Genomic DNA, 21502 nt, shown 5'->3' with positions numbered 1-21502 from the left:
CTGCCTTTACACACACATGAACTTTAATGGCATCCCAGTCTTAGTAGGGTTCAATACTGAGTTGGCCCACCCTTTGTACCTATAACAGCTTCAACTCTTTTGGGAAGGCTGTCCACAAGGTTTAGGAGTGTGTCTATGGGAATGTTTGACCATTCTTCCAGACGTGCATTTGTGAGGTCAGACACTGTCGTCAGACAAGAGGGCCTGGCTCGCAGTCTACGCCCTAATTCATCCCAAAGCTGTTCTATCTGGTTGGGGTCAGGACTCTGTGCAGCCCACCTCCAAACTTGCTCATCCATGTCTTCATGGACATTGCTCTGTGCACTGGTCTTAAGAGTTCCCTTCAATGGAACTTAAGGGCCAAGCCCAACCACTAAAAACCAACCCCGCATCATAATCCCCCCTCCACCAATCTTTACACTTGGCACAATGCATCCAGGCAAGGACTGTTCTCCTGGCAACCACCAAACCCAGACACGTCGATCGGATTGCCAGACAGAGAAGTGTGATTCGCCACTCCAGAGCAGCCTTTCTTAACCAGGGTGCCCAGGCACCCTGGGGTGCCTTGAGATTTCTTCAGGGGTGCCTTTGCAAAATATCTAAAAATTGCCCAAAACGTGTGTACAAGCCAGTGGATGGAACAAACCTTCCTTTTAGTTACACAAAGCCACAGGTTTCCATTATTCACCATTACGACCTTCTAGCCACCAGTGTCCTGACAACCAATGACATCATCAGTTTATAAGGAGGATGTCAGCTGCCTGCACAGCATCCAAGTTTGACCCTCCCCTACCCCTCTCCATCAGTGCTAGGGTCACATTAGCTCAGTGATGGAGAAAAACTGAGGGAAAGGAGAAACACTGGAAGTATTCCAGGGTGCAAAAGTGTATTTGCTTTGGAAGAATAAATCACCTCTAATGTTGAGTGTCTTACATGTGTGGATGTTGCTGTGTTATATAAAACTTTTAGAATTGTTTTCACATTTTAGAATGGGGAGCCTCAGGACTGTTCACAATTTTAAAGGGTGCCTTGACTGAAAAAAGGATGAGAAACACTGCTTCAGAAAACATGTCTCCATTGCTCCAGAGTCCAGTGGTGGTGTGCTTTACACCACTGCATCCGAAGCTTTGCATTGCACTTGGTGATGTAAGGCTTGGATGAGGCTGCTCAGCCATGAAAACCCATTCCATGAAGCTCTCTGTGCACTGTTGTTGTGCTAATCTGAAGGCCACATGAAGTTTGGATGTCTTTAGCTATTGACTCTGCAGACTGTTGTAGACTTCTGTGCACAGTGCATGTCAGCATGCGCTGACCCTGCTCTGTCATTTTACGTGGCCTACCACTTCATGCCTGAGTTGCTGTTATTCCCAGTTGCTTTCAGTTTGTTATAATACCACTAACAGTTGACTATGGAATATTTAGTAGCAAGGAAATTTTGCGGATGGACTTATTGCACAGGTGACAACCTATCATGGTACCACACTTGAATTCACTGAGCTCCTGAGAGCGACCCATTCTCTCACAAATGTTTATAAATATATATATATATATATATATATATATATATACACATATATTTATATATACCTATATATACATACATACACTAAAGATAGAACCAAGTTTATTTTAGATGTAGGTTTCAGACTATGGTTATGATTGAACTCCAGCATTTTTTATGGCTTATGATATGCAGAAAAGTTATCACTAATACTATTTTTCACACATGTAGATCTATGTTCTGCAGTGTATAAATCATACCATCATTCATCCAGAAAGTACAGTTCTCTTAATAGCCCTCTTTGACCTGCTGTGGCTATGAAAACTGTGGCTTGCTCTTGTTTTCTATGTGCAACAAGAATTTTTCTTAGCACATTTTCATATATAAACCCTGTTTGTTGACATCCATGGATCCTTTTTTTGAATAGTATTTGTGGCCGATTCAAACACCAGTTTCAGTTCCAATTAACAATTGCTTATGTCCAGTAAATTCCCCTTTTCTTCCCTTGCCATTCCTACTGCTCAGCTATTCTTCCTAAACAGTACTGACAAAAACCCAAGAAGGCAGAGCAGCACAGGACAGCTTTGTAAATAAACCTAAAAACCATGAAATTTTGGTTAAAATGAGCAACAAAAAGGTGAAAATAATCACTCATGGTTATTGTAAAACCATCAGTTTTTAGTAGAAAGAGACATTAGCTGGCTTCAGTTTCAAACCACCATGACAGATTACCAGCCCTCGTTAAGATGTCTCTGTCATGGTATTTCAACATTTGCTATTCATCGTTTAGAATTTGTTGCAGAAGACTCTGACAAGTGGTGTTTTTCAGTGAACTGAACCGACCACTATGTTCCTTCAATTAAAGATGTTGAAAGTTGTGAGAGAGAGGAAAAAAAAGAGTCACGCTCCATCCTTCCTCAATACACTCAAAGAAAGGTTTATACAGACTGAATGGCATATATTAGGAAAATTAATGATGTGACAGAATGGAGCTTGGCGCCCTAAGTAGCTCACACTTCCCAAGAAAATTGTTCAGTGATTAATAGACGTTGCTAAGTATGCTGGCATATTGGAGGAAAAGACCAAATATAAAATGGAAGAGTGAGAGCCAGAGAACTTGGATGTAAAAAGCAGCCCTTTGTTATTGAAAGAAGAATCTAACATGGATTAATGGGGATGTACACAAAATAGACCTGTCTACATTTTATCACTTTGAACATTCCAGACCACTCTGTCTTTCTCAACTTGTTATCATCATTTTTACAACTCCTGATTTTCTATTTTATTTATTGCAGCCACTTTAATGTTCATTTGCCGCTGTGCATCTACACACATTCATCTTATTTCCATTCTTGAAGTGAACTGTTGCCTTAATTGTGCATGAGGTTATTTTTGAAAAGCGTCTGTAAATTTATTTATTCATTTACATAAACTTGAAGGACTCTCCCAGGCTTGCATGGTGCTTTTGAATATAACAATCCTGGGAAAAGGGCATAGTTTAAGCTTCTGATGAAACAGAAAACGGTCTTCACCAGTGTCAGTGGCTAACCTTGATTCATCTTACTGTCTAAAAAGTTGTAAAGCAGGCGTTTGCATTTCTGTAAACAGATTAAACTACTGTCCTTTTATTGAATTGCCCACATAGCAATGTTACTTTGCATTTAATGGCAGGTCTTGTAAGTATTTGCTTAATAAATGTTGACCCTAATCTGTCAAATCTCAGACAGGCCTTTGAACAGACTGTTTGAAATAATGTATCTGAGATTTGCCCCTTAAAGCAGGACCAAAGGTTAAGAAGAGTATTAGAAGTAATTTCATGCATTATTGTTTCTGTAGAGATAGGAGTTTTCCAATATTTTAGAGTACTGTATACAGGTAAATCTGCAGAACAGGCCACTCTAGGTTCTGCAAAAAATCTAAGTTGCTTTAGTACCTTCAAGCAGACATGGATATTTGTCTATGTGACTACATCTATTCCTATGAAAATTCATATACCTTAAAGGAATAAATTCCATAAAAGCGAACTTGTGCTCTGTTAAGATCTTGCCAAACTGCTAACACTTTGTGAGCAACAACATCGTAGGACAGATAATAACGTTTGTGGATTTAGCTGTGTGGTAGGAATGACTGCCAGGATTACTGCTGAAGCTAAGGACAGGTTGCTTGTGAGTTAGTACTTAGTGAATGTACTTGCTTGGTGTATTTGCAAAGTTAAATTTATTAAGAACTCACTGTTTTATTATTAACTACCCATCATAAGAAACGTAATTTTTAATTCCGAAATACACATGCTTTTTAGAATACACGTGTGTGTGTGTGTACACACATGTGTTTATGTCACTACCATTTTCAATATCCCTGTACATTGTTTTTGCTTAGAAACTTATCTAAAAGTTTTTTTTCATTTGTGAAAAGTGAAAAACAATCTGCTCAGTCAATATTAATGCAAAATGCCATGAACTCTCTGTGACATATAAACCACATGTACATAAACCACAAATAAAGTGATGTACTCACAAATTTGTGAAGTTTTTAATTTTGTCTACACTCTCTGCTGACACCACCAACTGCACCAAATGTGCAGGCGTATCCTCACCGTGTGTTTTGTTTAGAGACCTTAGGTTAAACAGTAGCATCTCATTGCTGGAGGCATTTAAAGATTTGTATATCATGATCCTATCCCCTCTTAATGTGGTTCTAAAGGCTGACTGTTTTTTACCTCAACCACATGCCCTTCTGAGGATTTACCCCCCTTCCTGACCAGGCCATTTTTTGAGTAAAAAAGCTGCATTATTTTAACTGACAATTGCACAGTCATGCAACGCTGCACCCAAATGAAATGTATGTCCTTTTTTTCCCCACAAATTGAGCTTTCTCTTGGTGGTATTTGATTGCCTGTGCAATTTTTTTATTTTTAGCACTATAAAAAAAAAGAATGACAATTTTGAGAATAAAAACAATATTTTTGACTTTTTGCTATTAAACATGTCCAGTAAAAAATTTTAAAAATCAAATTTTCATCATAAATTTAGGACAAAATGTATTCTGCTACGTCTTTGCTAAAAAAAAATCCCAATACATGTAAATAATTGGTTTACGTGAAAGTTACAATGTTTACAAATGGAGCTATAGATACTGGAATGTTTTTTTTTTTTACTAGTAATGGCGGTGATCAGCAACTTATAGCGGGACTGTGGGACTGTGGCGGATTAGGGGATGGTGTCAGTGTGCTTCACTGTAATCACACTGCTCTGGATGGCTGTGCACAGTCATCCAGAGCAGTGTGCTCGAGCTGACAGGGAGGAGGACTGTTAGTAGTTCTCCTTCCCGTCGGAGATGCTCGGTAATCACCGGGCATCAGCGGGTAATCACTGGCTGGGACCCGGTGATTGACAGCCGTGGCTGCGAATGGCGACATGAGTATGGCACACGTGCGCCTTCTACCCGGAGATGTAAAATCACGTACAGTATATATACGTGATTTTGTGCACACCTGCCACCCTGTAGCAGTAAGAAAGCGGTTAATGCATTCATACTTATCTGATCCTGATTTTGATCCAGTGCTGTACACAAGAACAGCGGCTCTCTAAGCACTCTCCCTCCTCATAAGCTCAGAGACAGCAGGGGGAGCCATTGGCTTTTACTGCAGTCAATCACAGGTAATGAGGAGTGAGTGGAGGCAAGGCCGAGCCAGGAACTGTGTGTCTATGGACACACAGAGCCGGCTCGGGAGTGAGCCAGCACGAATGCCCCCATAGCAAGCGGCTTGCTATGGTGGGCACTCAGCAAGGGAGTAAAGCCAGGAGCGCCAGCAGGGCTGCTCTGTGCAAAATATTTACACAGAGCAGGTAATCTTGATATGTTTGGGTTTTTTTTTTTAATTTTACAATCACTTCAATGTTGTCCTCTCCAAAATAGGCACAATATGTGTAGTTGTTCCTCACAATCAGGGCCGGTGCTAGACTATTTTGCGCCCTAGGCAAGACCAGCTACTTGCCCCCCCCAAAATAAGAATAAATAAAAAAATTTAAAAACAGTAGAAAATATTAAATCAACAAAACATGAAACTGGTAAATTTCTTTTAATTAGCAAAAATAGGTGCCATAAGATGCCACCAGCACCAATATTAAAGAGAAAACCAGTGTCACGGACAGACTGTATCTGTGGCTAGTAGTGGCAGGGTGACAACTGCAGTGAGTGGGGGATGATGGACCCACACTCTGACAGATCCCAGGCTGGAATTCACCAGGCAATAAGGGGAGATAAAATGCTGTGACAGCAGGCAGCAAAACCGAGCGATCACACACAGTGACAGATCCGACACAACACACCACCACCAACACTGACACAGATCAGCAGGCCCAGCAGGCACTAGAAGAGCAGGCTGTAGGATCGTGATGATGTCATCACCTACTGACACATTGCACATGTGATGAATGGCCGGCCGGGTCACAAGCACACAGACACGAGACATCAGAGTTTTGTGGTGCAGCTCCATCTCCACTGATGAATGGGAAGAGTAGGGCTGGAACTCACTGATCAGCAGCCACCAGCTGGCTTGCAGTAACTGACTGAGTCTGAGAGGAACACGGGAAGGAGTGTCAGCTCAGCTGCTACACTGACCCCAGGTACTCAGTGTCTTCCTCTGTCCTTTCTTCCTCCCCTATGCTGCCCCTCCTCTCAGCTGAAGGATCATTCATGATGTGGCAGCATCCCAAACAGATAGAGTGCTAGCCTGTGCTGTACATAGGCGCCCCTAAGTAATAGTGCACCCTAGGTGGCCACCTAGATGAAGCACTGACCCTACTCACAACTGAGGTCCTCCAGCCTCCTTATTAGTATCGATGCCCTTTTGTAGAATCTCTCCAGTCAAAGCACATCCTTCCTGAGGATTTGTGACCAAAACTGGACAGCATACTCAAGATGCGACTGAACCAGAGTTTTGTAAAATGGTAGAATTATAGTTTTATCTCTTGAGTAAATAACTTTTTGAATAAATGCTAATAGTCTGTTACCTTGATAGCTGCAGCTTAATATTGCATGCAATTGCTAAATCTGTGATCTACCAGGACTCTCCTTTTCCATCCTTGATTCCACCAGAGCTTCTACCCCAGCTGTCCCTTCCGGAGATCCAATGTCACAGTGAAAATCTAAGTTGGCAGAGCCCCATTTCCATGTCAAAAATAAAGTGGCTCAGAACTGAACCAGCCAACAAAAGGTACAATAAAAAACAATCCTTCACAGCAAATCTGCAGATATAAATGATTTGATTTTAGTAGTTTTTTCAACACTGAGCTACTATAGTATATAACAGTCAAAAACACAAATGAAAAGCATAGGAAAAATATTGACTGAATTCACTGGCAAATATTTATGCTAATACTAATAATTATACATTTAACGGACTTAAATTTATTTTTGCTGTACTTCTCCTGTGGATCACAGAAGTACAGTTCGTTCTGCACTCCTGTGACCTGTTTTCAGCTGACAGCGAGCTGAAGCCTGCCGTCGGCTGACATCACTCAGCCGGTGCAGGCTGGGGAAAGATCCCAACTTTAAAGTCTGGATCCACCCCAGAGTCTGGAGCAGGGGTGGACTGACAACTCATGGGGCCCTCGGGCAATAGGGGATCATGGGGCCCCTGTGTTCTTGCCCAAACTCAAAAAAACCTATGCAAAAGGTACCAGGGGCATCTCATGTGGCCCCCTACTGACCCCAGGCCCTTGGGCAGTGCCCGAGTTTCCAAATGGTCAGTCCGCCCCTGGTCTGGAGCGGTCTGCTGAGAGCATGAGCCAACCGCTCTCTGCCCCTCCACAGCCCAGAACTCCAGTGAATGTTGGGGGGGGGGCGAGCAGAGAGCAGTGACTGGAAGTCTCTCAGAGCAGCTGTGAGAACTCAGCAATCAGTGGTCATGTACTTCTCACCCTTAGAGCAGGCGGGGGACAGATGCAGCATCAGAACAATACTGCATCCATCTAGGTACGTATTTGGTGCAAAAAAAAAAAAAACACATACTTCTCTTTGTGTAGTGTATACAAAGCCTAATAAAGAAGATTTCTTATCCCTTATGTTTCGGTCTTTTTATTTTGTCATTGAAAGTGTTTTGTTATATCTTTTGGATAAGTGTAAAAAATACCTGTTGATGCTTCAAGAATTCCAGTGCTGACTTGTGCCATGTGAACTTGACAAACCTTTTTCAATCAGTGTTATCATCCCTGCCCAGTTCACCTCTGTTGAATACAGAACACCTCCATCTTATTTGTAAAGGGGGGGGGATTTTTCTGTAGTCCAACAATATTCCTATCCTAGCATGGCAAAAATGCTCCTTCATAGGTTAAGTACAGTTATTTAATGATGTCAGCATAGGACAATAGCGTGTTGCTAGTGTCTGGCACGATCAACCAAACTTTTCTGTACTTGCTTAAAACGTTTTCATCTGAAAAATAGAAACTTATGCAGTCACCAAATCTAAGCACTAGTAAGCTACAATATATTACATTTTGTCTTTGGATTTAGATACCCTTTACCAGGGCTTTTCTTCTCAGAAAAAAGGTGCAGGAACTCCCCTTTCTGCTTCACCTTTGTCTCTGCCTCCTACCCACCTCTGAGCCCCGTCTCTTGGTTCCACCATCTACCCATCTCCCAGTACTGCCCCCTTAAGAGAATACAGAATCAAGTATAATTTTATGGTGCTATGTCATTTGTACAGAATGCGTTAATCATAACAAGAAAAGCGGTAAAATAGATCCCCTGCAGCCAGCAACAATAGACACCCCCCAACAACAATAGATCAACCCATCAACAATAGACTCCTGGCAGCAACAACAGATATCACAGTTACCAGCATCAATAGACCGTCCAGCAGCCAGCAATAATAGACTCCTCCCTCAACAGTAGATCTCCCAGCAACAGATTCCTTAGAAACCTAAGAACCTCTAGCAACAATAGATCCTCCACCATCAACAACAGGTCACCCCCACGCAAAAATCGATTGCCTCCAGAAACAATAAATCCCCTAGCAGCCAGCATTAATAGACCCTCCAGCACACCCCAGCAATCCCTTGCCATTACATACATTCAGTGCTGGAGGTGGCAGAACTGCAATCTTTCATGTTCCCTCTGGAAAAAAGCCCTGCCCTTTACAAAGGCCTTTTTACAGCTGCACATTTCTCACTTTTGCAATTGATATTTCTAGCTATCTGCTTATAGTCTATGCCACGGGTGTCAAAATGGTGGCCCTCCAGCTGTTGCCAAATTACAATTCCCATTAGGCATTGCAAGATAGACACTTACAAGCATGACTCCCAAAGGCAGAGGAATGATGGGACTTGTAGTTTCGCCACAGCTGGAGGGCCGCCAGTTAGACCCTTAGTCTATGCCATCCCTCATATAAAACAGCTAACTGCTTGCTTTAAAACTCAATCTACATCTAAACTCACTCCTTTATCATCATAAGATTGCATGTTGTAATGTTGTGTGCTTAAAAATGTGCGTACCTCATCTAAAAAGTACAACCCAAAAAAAGAGAATAAAGCCTTCTTTGATCATTTAATTCAAAATGCAATGTGCATATGGCAATGGCAGCCAAATCAGATTTTAGCTATTTGTAATCAAATCATCAATATGATGAAATAGCCATAGGTCCTGCATTTTGCGCACACTCAATTAAATTTGTTTTCAGGAATACTTTTCTAAACCATGCAAACTATTATTTCTGTTTTGGTAGTGTCCCGACCTTTGATGTCAAAGTCCATGAACTATAGTCTATAACTCAGAAGGTAGCAAAGCCTTTGTCTCAGCAGAATAATAAGGCATCTTGCATTTTCAAAAAGAGAGTTCAGCAATGGCAGCCTATGGATTTTTATTATCACAAGCTTCCTTTAGCCATTTATGATTGCTCTGGTTCCTTATTCGGCTTATCTGATTTACAGTTTCTTCCATCAGATTCAAATCTTACTGGCAGAAGTGTGAACCTAATTGGTGATATACAGACACAGAGAAAGTTGCCCAGCAAAAGCTAAAGGAAGAAGACAAACTCAAGCCCTCCGTATGTGAGCAACTATCCAAAATCTGACTGAAGCAGATTAAACAGAACCTAATTTAGGTATGTCCTTGTGTATATATGAATAAATATTGTACCTGATCTAAGTAATAGTTCCTACAAGCTGTTTTGGTGGCACCACAATAAAATGGTTTGTGTGCATTGAAGGTGGAGTCCTCCAGTGACATCAGTGCATTTCCATGTCTTTCTCCACCTATAAAGGTTGAATGAAAGCATAGTACCACCCTCACAGCGTCATGCCTATTATTTTACAGGTAATATCTTCCTGCTGCCTGCATGTTATAAAACGGAACCTCTGCAGTGATTCTTCCTCTAAGACTGAAAAGAGTATATAGACCATAGTGAAGATCATGTGACCTGGTCTACAAAATAATTTGTTTGCTGTGTAGGAAGCAGCATAAGCAGACAGTAAAGTGATACTAAACACACACTGTTTAAATTACAATGCCCCTTCTCTTTCTGATGGCACTGTAATTATTTTTATTAAAAAAAAAATCTAAGTGCCTATTTCCTAATCAATATACAGCTGTCACATGACTCGGCTCTTTCCCAGCCTGTCCGCAAGGAAACATAGGCAGGAGGAGCTTCTAATCCTCTGCTGCTGGTCACATGTTCAAAAAACAGCCTTTGGAATACAGAGTAAAAATAAATAATTAATTTCAATAAACTGTTTCAAATTGTCAGACAAATATATTTGAAATCAAATCTTTATTATTTTTTGGCAATAACATGGTGTTGGGATTTCTGCCAGTCACAGGTTATGTCACACCCCTCGAGCCTGTGTCTTAGAATAACATGGAGGTGAAGCCTTCTCAATTTACATGTACTATTCCACCCGCATTGTGTTTAGCTGGTTAGTGGGCATGGATGAGGAGAGAGGGAGTAGGCTCTCATTTACTGTGTATATGCCCACATGTATGACCCTATACTCACGTGGGCTGCTCAGATGTGATAGGGAGGAAATGCTCAGCATAGAAATTCACTGAGAATTGAGCATGTACAGAGTTGCCAACACTGCTCTACAAAGTCTCTAGCTTCATTGGGAACTTGGACAGAAGGTGGTGATAGAGGACACGCGGATCACTCATGTTTTTTGCAGAATACAGAAAACAAATCTTATACTGACTGAGTGAATGTGGACAGCATGCAATACAGCATTTACTGATGGTTTTTTTATGCTGTGGTTTAGTGACAGTTTAGCTTGTACTGTACTCCCTGCCCTGCCACAAGACTACCTAACAAGACTTTCTGATACTTAGAGTTTCTGGTGCATGGTGTATTTCTGGCAACAATAATTCACCACTCTGGCACTAAGCACTAAATTGTGGGCGACACAGAAGAAAGTTCCATGTTCCCCCATATCTGTAAGTGCTGGGTATCTTGTTGAGCTGTGCAGATTGGTGTGGCACAACAATAACTTAACTATTACTTATTCCTGCAAACCAATGATTGGTAAAGTCATGAAATACTGCAAGCATGCAAACACTATTGGTTTTTTTTTTTAAACAATGAATGCATTTGAACCTGATATTTCTCGTCCTTATAGAGAAATATCCATGAAAAAAGTGTAGTTTGGACCTATTCTTGGAAAGAGCCACACATCTAATGCACATATGTTCTAGTGACAGCTAAGATGGCTTTCCCCTCTCTTTGGAGATTTCTTTGGAATTCCTGTTTTCTGTACAAGACAGGAAGTAAAGAGAAAATCTCTCCAATGGTACACATACAGTATGTAAAAAAAATAACCATCTCCTATGCCAGGGGTCTCCAAAGTTTCAAAACAAAGGGCCAGTTTACTGCCCTTCAAACTTTAAGGGGGCTGGAGTTTGGCCAGTGGGAGTACATAATGCCATAGGCTTGGTGGTCAGTGGGAGTAGAAAAATTACATCACAGGTGTCAGTGGGAGGAATAGCGCCCCATCATTGGTGTCAGTGGGAGGAATAGTGCCCTATCATTGGTATCAGTGGGATGAATAGTGCTCTATCATTGGTATCAGTGGGAGGAATAGTGCCCTATCATTGGTGTCAGTGGGAGGAATAGTGCCCTATCATTGGTGTCAGTGGGAGGAATAGTGCCCTATCATTGGTATCAGTGGAAATAATAGTGCCCTATCATTGGTGTCAGTGGGAGGAATAGTGCCCTATCATTGGTATCAGTGGGAGGAATAACACCACATCATTGGTGTCATTGGGAGAAATAGTGCCCTATCATTGGTATCAGTGGGAGGAATAGTGCCCCATCATTGGTGTCAGTGGGTGTAATAGTGCCCCATCATTGGTGTTAGTGGAAGGAATAGTGCCCCATCATTGGTGTTAGAGGGAGAAATAATACCCCGTTGTTGGCATCAGTGGAAGGAATGGTGCACCGAGGGCCAGATAAAGGCAAGCAAAGGGCTGCAGTTTGGAGACCCCTGTCCTATGCTTTGCAAATAAAAAAAAATTGCCTTTAATACATTTAATGACAATAAAGTAGTTAAACAGCTAAGCTTTCATTCTAATATTGCCTAACAATCTTTCTCTTCAAAAGTTTTTTTTAAGCTCTTGATGAGAAGCAATCTCCAGTTCTAGTCTCCCCTAAAATGGGAGGAGAGGCTGGCCTAGATCCCCTGCAAGACTCAGAGATCCACATCCTTTGTTTCTGAGGGACTTAGAGGATGACTTAGCATGATGACAGTACACACCTCAATAGCAAAAAGAGAACACCAGACCCTATATATTTGGAATTTAGAAAGGACAGGTTTCAACAGACATTGTCCCTAAGGAGAATCACGTTTATACGCGTTTAGCCACATTTATGCATGTTTGCGCTTAGAAGCATTTTTAAAAGATAACCTCAGGAGACCTTCCCAAATGCCCAGAATGCACTGAAAAATAGTAAAAAATTAACTATTTCAGACATTTTGAGAGAAATAGAGAGAGCAGAAGCAGAGAGAGCAGTATGTGTTGAGATTACCTGTCTTTTCTGGTTGTATTCACTATGGATCCCATCATCAGCATAATGCGGCACGTTCTACCATTTTTTCCTTCACGTGAAACCTGGAACTGACTGCGCTGGTGTACTAGGTCCATTTGAATACATGGAAAATGCTTTGCATTTCATTTTTGATGAAGAAAAAAGGCTCTGGACAGAATCTGGATATGGACCTGTCAAAAAAGGCATCTAAATGCAAATGCTTGTAAACGCGGTTAACCGCATTTACACGTGTTTACAAATGTTTGGTGTTTGAAACGCCGGTAAAATCTACTACTGGATGCAAGTTTGGTGCGTTCAAGAAAACGACTGTAAACTCAACTGCCTGTAAACGACTTTAAACGACATAGTGTACATGGACACATAGGAAAACATTAGGGAGAGTTCAGGGGCTGCTGAGAAAAATGTCAGTTTAGCAGCCGCAGTGTACATGAGCCCTAATACAGTAGCACACTGTAGCTTAGTTCTGTCTTTAAAATGTGAAAATAAAGACCTAAAGACCTAAAAATAAAGATCTAAATCCATGCTGGCCACATCAGGATTACAAAAAGTTTCTATTTTCTTCGAAGCTATTTTGATTACTAAAGGATGCATATGTGGTTTAGATTTGCCCATGAAAACAGCAGGCCAACTAAAGTTTGTTTTCTTCTTACAGTAAACTGCTCATTACATTATGTGTGGCTGTTAATTAAAAATACACATTTGGGTTTTGTCTGAGAAACCAGAGATGCTTGAAATGCTCAGACATCCTAAGAATAAATCTTTATTTTGGGTTTGCTTAAAAACAGTTCAAAATGATCTCTTTGAATTAGTAAACACTAGGGTGCCACCGACACGTTCTTTAAAGTGGATCTAAAATTAAAAATTTAATTTTAGCAAAACCCTCCGTACCCTCCTCAGCATCTAGAGTAAAAAAAAACAAAAAAACTTAGATCTGAAGCTCCATTCCAACAGCCGGCGCATCTCCGGCTCCCCTTGATTTTCTCTCACAGCATAGTACCTTTTCTCTGCTAGTCAGTTGCATACATTTCTATTGGTTGGTAATAGAGTTTTTGCAGAGTTTAATACTACTTTCTCCACTATAGTATGGGAGCATAGACTCTATGTTCTGATTGGTGGAAATGGTCCTCCACATTAGTGAAAAGGTAACTTGTTGCTAAGGGGGAAGAAATCATTTAGTGGTAGCAGCTGAGGAGAAAAGATCTCCTTTGAAATTGAGAGATAGAAGGACTGTCCAATTTTCTGTCCAATTTCTGCCCAATTTTCTTCAGATTTACCTTCAACTGTGTAGTGCAAGGGCCCGCCTAACTGGATACAGTTGAAAGTGTTGTTTAGGTTTGACTTCATATTATATGGTTCTTTGTAAATCTAAAGAAAATTGTATAGTGTATGGCCAGCCTCAGTCCTTCTATCTCTCAATTTCAAAGGAGATCTTTTCTTCTCTGCTGCTACCACTAAATGATTTCTTCCCCCTTAGCAACGAGTTACCTTTCCACTAATGTAGAGGACCATTTCCACCAATAAGGCCAGTAATGGGAGTTTGTGCTTTTGCCTCCCATTTTAGGGGAGACTAGAACTGGAGATTGCTTCTCATCAAGAGCTTAAAAAAAACTTTTGAAGAGAAAGATTGTTAGGCAATTTTAGAATGAAAGCTTAGCTGTTTAACTACTTTATTGTCATTAAATGTATTAAAGGCAATTTTTTTTTATTTGCAAAGCATAGGACAGGGGTCTCCAAACTGCAGCCCTTTGCTTGCCTTTATCTGGCCCTCGGTGCACCATTCCTTCCACTGATGCCAACAACGGGGTATTATTTCTCCCTCTAACACCAATGATGGGGCACTATTCCTTCCACTAACACCAATGATGGGGCACTATTACACCCACTGACACCAATGATGGGGCACTATTCCTCCCACTGATACCAATGATAGGGCACTATTTCTCCCAATGACACCAATGATGGGGTGTTATTCCTCCCACTGATACCAATGATAGGGCACTATTCCTCCCACTGACACCAATGATAGGGCACTATTATAACCGCTGCAAAACACAGCAACCGCGATACCACAATTGTGCCGCATTTTGTGGTTTCCTGCAGTCGGTGGTCAAAACATTCCTATCCTGAACGTGATTCTTCCGAGTTCAGGAGAGGGAGATTTAGGCTTCATGTACACGAGCAGCTCCTAAACTCGAGTTTAGGAGCTTTTGGCATTTTTCTGCCAAAGCACCTAAACTCAACTCCATAAAAGCCTGTATGTCCATGTACACATAGGCTTTCAGCAGAGTTTAGGAGCTGCCACGTTTAGGTGAGGTTAACATCTTCAGTTTTACAAAACTATAGTTTAAAGAGAACTACAGTAGTCACATATTGGCATGTGCATGAATCTGAATATGCCTGAATTATCATAAATGTGCAGGCTCATCTACAGTATGAAAGATATACATTTGAAGAAGAATGTAAACAACTACATCATACAGTGAAAGACATCAGGGTTGATTTACTAAAAGAGTAAAGTCTTTGCAAAATGTTTAGGTGCACCTATCTTGTTAACCATTTGCCCTCCTGAGGATTTACCCCCCTTCCTGGCCAGGCCATTTTTTACATTACGGTGCTGTGTTACGTTGACTGACAATTGCACGGTCATGCAACGCTGCACCCAAATGAAATTTATGTCCTTTTTCCCCACTAATTGAGCTTTCTTTTGGTGGTATTTGATCGCCTGTGTGCTTTTTTAATTTTTTGCTCTATAAAAAAAAAAGAAAAAAACAATATTTGACTTTTTTGCTATCAAACATGTCCAGTAAAATTTAAAAATCTAATTTTGTCATAAAACACTGTACTAATGGCACTGGGCAGAAAGGGATTAACATGAGGGGCGATCAAAGGGTTAACTGTGTGCTTGGAGCTGGGAGTGTTTTACTAGGGGGGCTATGTCAGTGTGCACAGCCATCCAAAGCAGTGTGCCTGAGCTGACAGTGAGAACTTTTCGTAAACAAAACAGTTCTCCTCCCCATCGGAGATCATCGGAAATCACCAGGCGCTGGCGGGTAACCACCAGCCGGGACCCGATGATTGACAGCCATGGCTGCGAATGGCGGCATGGGTAGGGCGCGCGTGCAGCCCCTACCCGGAAAGGCAAAATCGCATATATATATATGCGATTTTGCACATCCGTGCCACCCTGTATATCTGCTATAGGGCGGATGAGAAGCAGTTAAGTACAGTAAATTTTGTTCACAATGAAAACCCATTCGTGGGCAAACTAAATTGAAAAATAGGACTTGCGTATGCATTGGTTTGGATTGAAGTAAACACAGCTTCATCTAGTTCTCCATTTGGATATATGCTTTAAAAATTGAGCATGCTCTCTTCCTTTAGTACATACACAGACAGTCACAGTATGTGTTTGGAACATACAGTCATGCATAAAATAGGCACTCCCCGTGGCAAAAGTTAATTTTTCAACATAACTGAACAAGCAAACATTATGTTCAAATACTGCATAAAGATAAATATACGGTAATATACCTGAACAAATGACACATAAAATTGACATGGTGTATACATTCTCATAATCTAAATGAATGGAAATGCATATTAGAGAGGTGGCAAAAGTAAGTATACCACTTACTCAAAATCAGAATTAGATGTTCCAGATTAGGTGACAATAATTAAGCCCTCCTTAGGGAGAATGTCTGTTGAAACCTGTCCTTTCTAAATTCCAAATATATAGGGTCTGGTGTTCTCTTTTTGCTATTAAGGTGTGTACTGTCATCATGCTAAGTCATCCTCTAAGTCCCTCAGAAACAAAGAATGTGGATCTCTGAGTCTTGCAGGGGATCTATTAAAACGATTAATAAATTAATTGAAATCAAACATTACACTGTAAGGAAAAATTATTTTCAAGTTGTGTAGATTTTAAACTATTCCGCAAAATGTCTCCAAGAACCCCACAATTTAGTTATGTTAGCTGGAGGTGTTGTAATTTTTGTAATGGTTGTTGTCAAAGTATTGAAAGATGCATCAATTTGACCTATATGGGAAGTATGCCAAAAAAAAGCTTTGCTGTCATTTAAGAACTTCAGAGCAAAACTACAGTTTGACATTATTTAGGCAGTCTATGGTTTTTTGAACATTGTGCTGTAGACTGATGAATCAAAAATACAGTTGTTTGGCCATAGTAACAGACTAATGGTGGAAAGGAAAAGAGTTGCATACCAACTGTGAAGCATGGTGGTGGAAATGTTATGGTTTTGGGCTTGTTTTGTTGCTTCAAGGCTTGGGTACTTTCTAGTCATTGAATAAATGATTAATTCTGCATCATACAGAGGTGTGCTTGAAGAAATGTGAAGTCATTTGTCCAAAAGGTAAAGTTGTACTGGAAATGAACTTTCAACATGATAATGATCCAAAGCACACTAGCAAAGGAGTACCTCAAAAACATAAACAAAGGTTATGGAATAATAAAGTGGATAGATGCAGCCCTCAAATAAAGTGCATATGAAATATGAAAATATGAAATACCAGTATAAATAAATTCACATATAAATAAATTAATTCTGTATATTCATCAGTGAAAAAACAACCTTTTTATAAATCAGAAGTCATCATAAAGTGAATAAAATCATTAGTGATAAAGACAAAGTGCTCGGTCCAAAAAGAAAGTCCAAGAATCAAAAATAAACTCTTCATATATAAAAATTCATCTGTGCAGACGGTCAAACGGGGAAATCTTCTTGAGTGAATCCACCACCACTATGCACTCACCAGAAGACAACAAGTAATAGCGCCCAATGTGTGTTACAGCCTCGGCAGATGGCTCATTTTTCCAGGTACTACCACAGACGGCCAGCGATTCTAAGAAAAGTAGCTCGCCACACAGAGCCTCGATTCATAGTGTAGTAAATTTATTAAGGACCATATACAATAAAACAAATAAATAAAACAAATTCTCCACGTGGAGAAAACATAAAACTGCAAGCAACCAGACTTACTAAAATGGCCACCGTTCCAAACCACAAATAAGGCGGCGTGACATCAGCATGTAAGGCCCCTCCCACTATGGTTATGGAGTGGCTTAGTCACAGCCCTGATTTTAACATTTCAGTGAAATGTTGTTGGGTTGCAACTTGGCTTGCAACTGAAAAAAATGTGCATGAAGCAGTAGTCAAACATTTCACCAAGTTGATGCCAGAGTCTGACAGAGGTGAAGAACTTACTTTTTCACAGTACAATATTACATCCATTGATATTTTTGTTAAATGCATTTGAAAGGGAAATTGTCCTTGTATTTTATGAAGTATATCACCATGTGTAGGTTGAAGATTTATTGTTTGCTTGTTCAAATATTTTTAAACAATTTAACAAGTCGACAATTTCCATGGGGTGCACATGACTATAAATATAGTATTGCATTTACCTATATTTATTATTTACATTTTCTTTTTCAGTGTGTTTGCTGTTTTGCTATGATGAAGGAGAAAGCTATAACAGTTTTATTTGGTAAGTTTTATATTTGTATGTATTTTTTACAGTGAGTATATTTTTTGCTATAACTAAAATCTATATTTCCAAAGATAAGAATCTTTGATTTTAGCATTCTGGTCATTCTTGGCGCACCAGTGTGACATTCACTGCTTTATAAATATGCCCTTAACTTTACTGAAATCAGTTTTTCATTGCACAAGGTTTCTCTAATATGCAGAAGAATATCTTGATATGCAATACACATACCTTCCTATCCTCACCTCACTGAGTTGAAATGTACTGTAATAAAGCATTATGATCTACTGACACAATAAATTCATCTCCTCCTTTCCCAACTTGTACATTTTTGTCTGAGGCTAGGTGGAGATAAAAAAAAAAAGTAGATATAAAATGTTTATGAGAAACAGGTGGCATTGCTTGCCTAGTTTGAAATTTTATTATTATAAGTACTTATGTAGCGCTGTCAATTTACACAGTGCTTTACATATATATATTGTACATTCAGTCCCTAACCCTCAAGGGGTGTACAATCTAAAGTCCCTAACTCACATTCATACATACACATACTAGGGCTAATTTAGACAGGAGCCAATTAACCTGCCAGCATGTCTTTGGAGTGTGGGAGGAAACTGGAGTACCTGAAGGAAACCCATGCTGCCACAGGGAGAACGTGCAAACTCCAGGCAGGTGGTGCCACGGTTGGGATTCAAACCAATGACCCTAGTACTGCCAGGCGGAAGTGTTAACCATTTAGCCACTTTGCTGCCCCAATGTCAATGTGAACCAACAAATAGCTCTAGAATAATTCAGAGCAATATAAAATATGTTATCAGTGGGGATAGGTGGAGTCATTTAGGTGAAATTGATTTCAATATTAAAATATTAAGTTCTCAATTTAGCTCCTTAAGTTCCTTACACATAATCTGCTTGAAAAATTTTTATTTTTGTCTTCTTTATTTAGAGGATATTTTATATGTGGTGGTTATTTTCATACTATTGGTTTATTTTAATGTATTTTTCCACTTTCTTTTTTTCCTATTGTTAAAAAAGCATACAATAGTGTAGTTAATGATAAAGCAATTTCTTAGCGCTAGACTAAGCCCAGTAAATATAAATCTTTACATATACCCAGTGCAATGACTAGCCTCAGGCGATATACGGAGATGAAACAAATCCTCCTACATAAGTTGTACCCGTTTATCTGCAGCCATGTCTCTTGTAGATGACATATAGCAAACACAAGGCCTGCGGGACGTAACTGGCCCACCAGGCCATGTCACGTAGCCCTTGCAGGGAGGATCTACAGCTGGTCCACTTAGGAGAGAGAAATGCAAAGAAGCTGGGGGTGGGAGAGGATGAGGATTGTGGAAGTATGGCAGGAGATATGGAGTTCAGTGGTCAAAGCCTAGGAGGAGGGGTGGAAATGGGATGTGCACTCTGTATACGGCGCACCCCTGAACTCTGCACTTTGTATACAGTGCATCCCTAAACCCTGCACTTTGTATACAGCACACTCCTAAATCCTGCACTCTGTACACAGCAGTGCACCTCTACACCCTGAAATCTGTACATAATGCACTCCTGAACCCTGTACTCTGTACATAGCGCACCCATAAACCTTGCACTCTGTATGCAGCACACCCCTAAATCCTGCACTCTGTATGCAGCTCACCCCCTAAACCCTGCACTCTGTACATAATACACTCCTGAACCCTGCACTCTGTAGCAGTGCACCCCTAAAGCCTGCACTGTGTACACAGCACACCCCTAAACCCGGCACTCTGTACATGGCGCACTCCTAGTGCACAACCATCCCTTTGAGGGCAACCATACTGCTGATGCGGCCCAGGATGAAACTGAGTTTGACACCCCTTATGTAGATCATTCTAAAAACACAAATCAAAGGATTGTTCTCATTTCTAGCAGCAGGAGGCAGGGATCTGAAGTCATACATACTGCAGAGCTAGATCACAGAGTTTCCAGATATCTTATAACTGAGTGACGGGAAAGGACATACCCCCCTATACAGACTTACAGGCTCATAGACAAATAGGGATCTGAGGGTACGAGTCATCTGCTGCGTGCTGGGGGAAGAAGGTGGACCATCTCTCTTTAGACTGCTGTAAGTGAAAAACTGTCAGAAGTGACTCATGTAGATAACAGAGAGAGGAGAGATCAGAGGAGCCATACTCAGCGTTTGGATTCACATTAGTACACAGAATAGTTGGATACGCTTTGTTCATTTTTCATGTCTGAGGTTTACAACCCCTTTAAGGGAGCTTCCATAACCTTCAGTAGCCATTCACAGCCCACGGAACACTTTAGGACCACCACAAATACACCTTATTGTTTCCCATTAATACCAATGCATTTAGTCAAAATAGTGAAATTTGGCCAAAATCTTCAAATTTTTACTGAAATATTGGAGAAATTAAAAATCTCTATTTTGCTCATCACTGGATATCATTGAAGATAACTGTAAATAATTACATAACAATATGTATGTTATCAGTGAAGATATGTGCCTTAGTTTATATTTTAAGATAGTAATTTGCCACTTAAAGGGGCCCTATTCCAGAAAAAATCTCCAGCAGAGGTAGTTCAAGAAGAGGTGCTACTGTGTAACTAGGTATAGACGGCATTAGATTCTGTGTTTGCTAAAGGCTAGCTTCTACATGATATGTTCCTTGTGAATTGCCCTTTCATAACCTAATTAGTAGGGGTTACACATTTCTCTAAACGTATTTCTGGGAATGCTCCTGGGAAGCACTTTTACTTCGAACCTTTACAATAGGGCACTGGTGCACTTTAAAATGTAATCTGCCAAAGTATGCCCTGTATACCCCCTCAATGTGGTTAACAACATGAATGTCCACCTTAATTTTAAAAGTTTTTAACTATAGGTTTTGGCTCATGAAAAAAAAAACTGAGAAAAACTGCCGACTATTGAGTTCCCATACACATTTTACCTTTGTTTAACCTGTAAATAATACCCTGAAATCAGATGTGGATATCTGCATGGTGACTGGTGCCAAAATGTAGATGAAGAGTCTACCACCAGTAGACTTGGCAAATGCAGATCTTCTGGTATGTTTTTCTGTAGGAATTATTGGCTGTGGGATAGGAAAAAAAAAAATTGAAGGAGCAATAATAATAAAGCCTTCTAAAAAAATTATGAACTGAAAATGGAAAAAACTCTTTGGCAAAAACAGACTAAATTTTGTAAAATGTGGCATCCAATGAATCAGTCTGATTCAAGTAGAATTTTTCTTTGGCGAAATATGTAGTACTGTGCTCAAAGCAACCTAAATCTTCATTACTTTATTTTGAGCAAATGTCTCATCCTGCCTGGTAATTTTACAGCATGAGAAAAGTGTATTAGCATTGACCACATTGACTTGTAGAAATAGCATGCGCCCATTGCAAATGTAGTTGGGTGGATGTGCTAAGACCTAAATAAATATCAGATTTGGTCA

General features: G+C 40.3%; 1 protein-coding gene across 4 annotated transcripts in view; it reads left to right on the top strand.

Moving 5' to 3' along the window:
• The window catches only part of VIT (vitrin), a 177370-nt gene that overhangs the window by 80889 nt on the left and 74979 nt on the right, over positions 1-21502 (top strand). For 2 of the 4 annotated variants that reach the window (XM_089694255.1, XM_089694251.1), the window contains exons 2-3: positions 9446-9605; positions 17990-18041. In XM_089694255.1, coding sequence (XP_089550381.1) covers positions 18008-18041 — 34 coding nt within the window. In that variant the 5' untranslated portion in view covers positions 9446-9605; positions 17990-18007. Of the gene's footprint in view, positions 1-9432; positions 9606-17989; positions 18042-21502 lie in introns of all 4 variants that reach the window. The other 2 variants (XM_089694253.1, XM_089694254.1) reach the window with 2 other exon arrangements.

Source organism: Staurois parvus, unplaced genomic scaffold (assembly GCF_062004578.1).
Source record: "Staurois parvus isolate SC_StPar_1 unplaced genomic scaffold, SC_StPar_1.0 ptg000657l, whole genome shotgun sequence".
Lineage (NCBI taxonomy): Eukaryota > Metazoa > Chordata > Amphibia > Anura > Ranidae > Staurois > Staurois parvus.
Note: the sequence above shows the minus strand (reverse complement) of the source record. Positions and strands in the feature narration are given on the sequence as shown.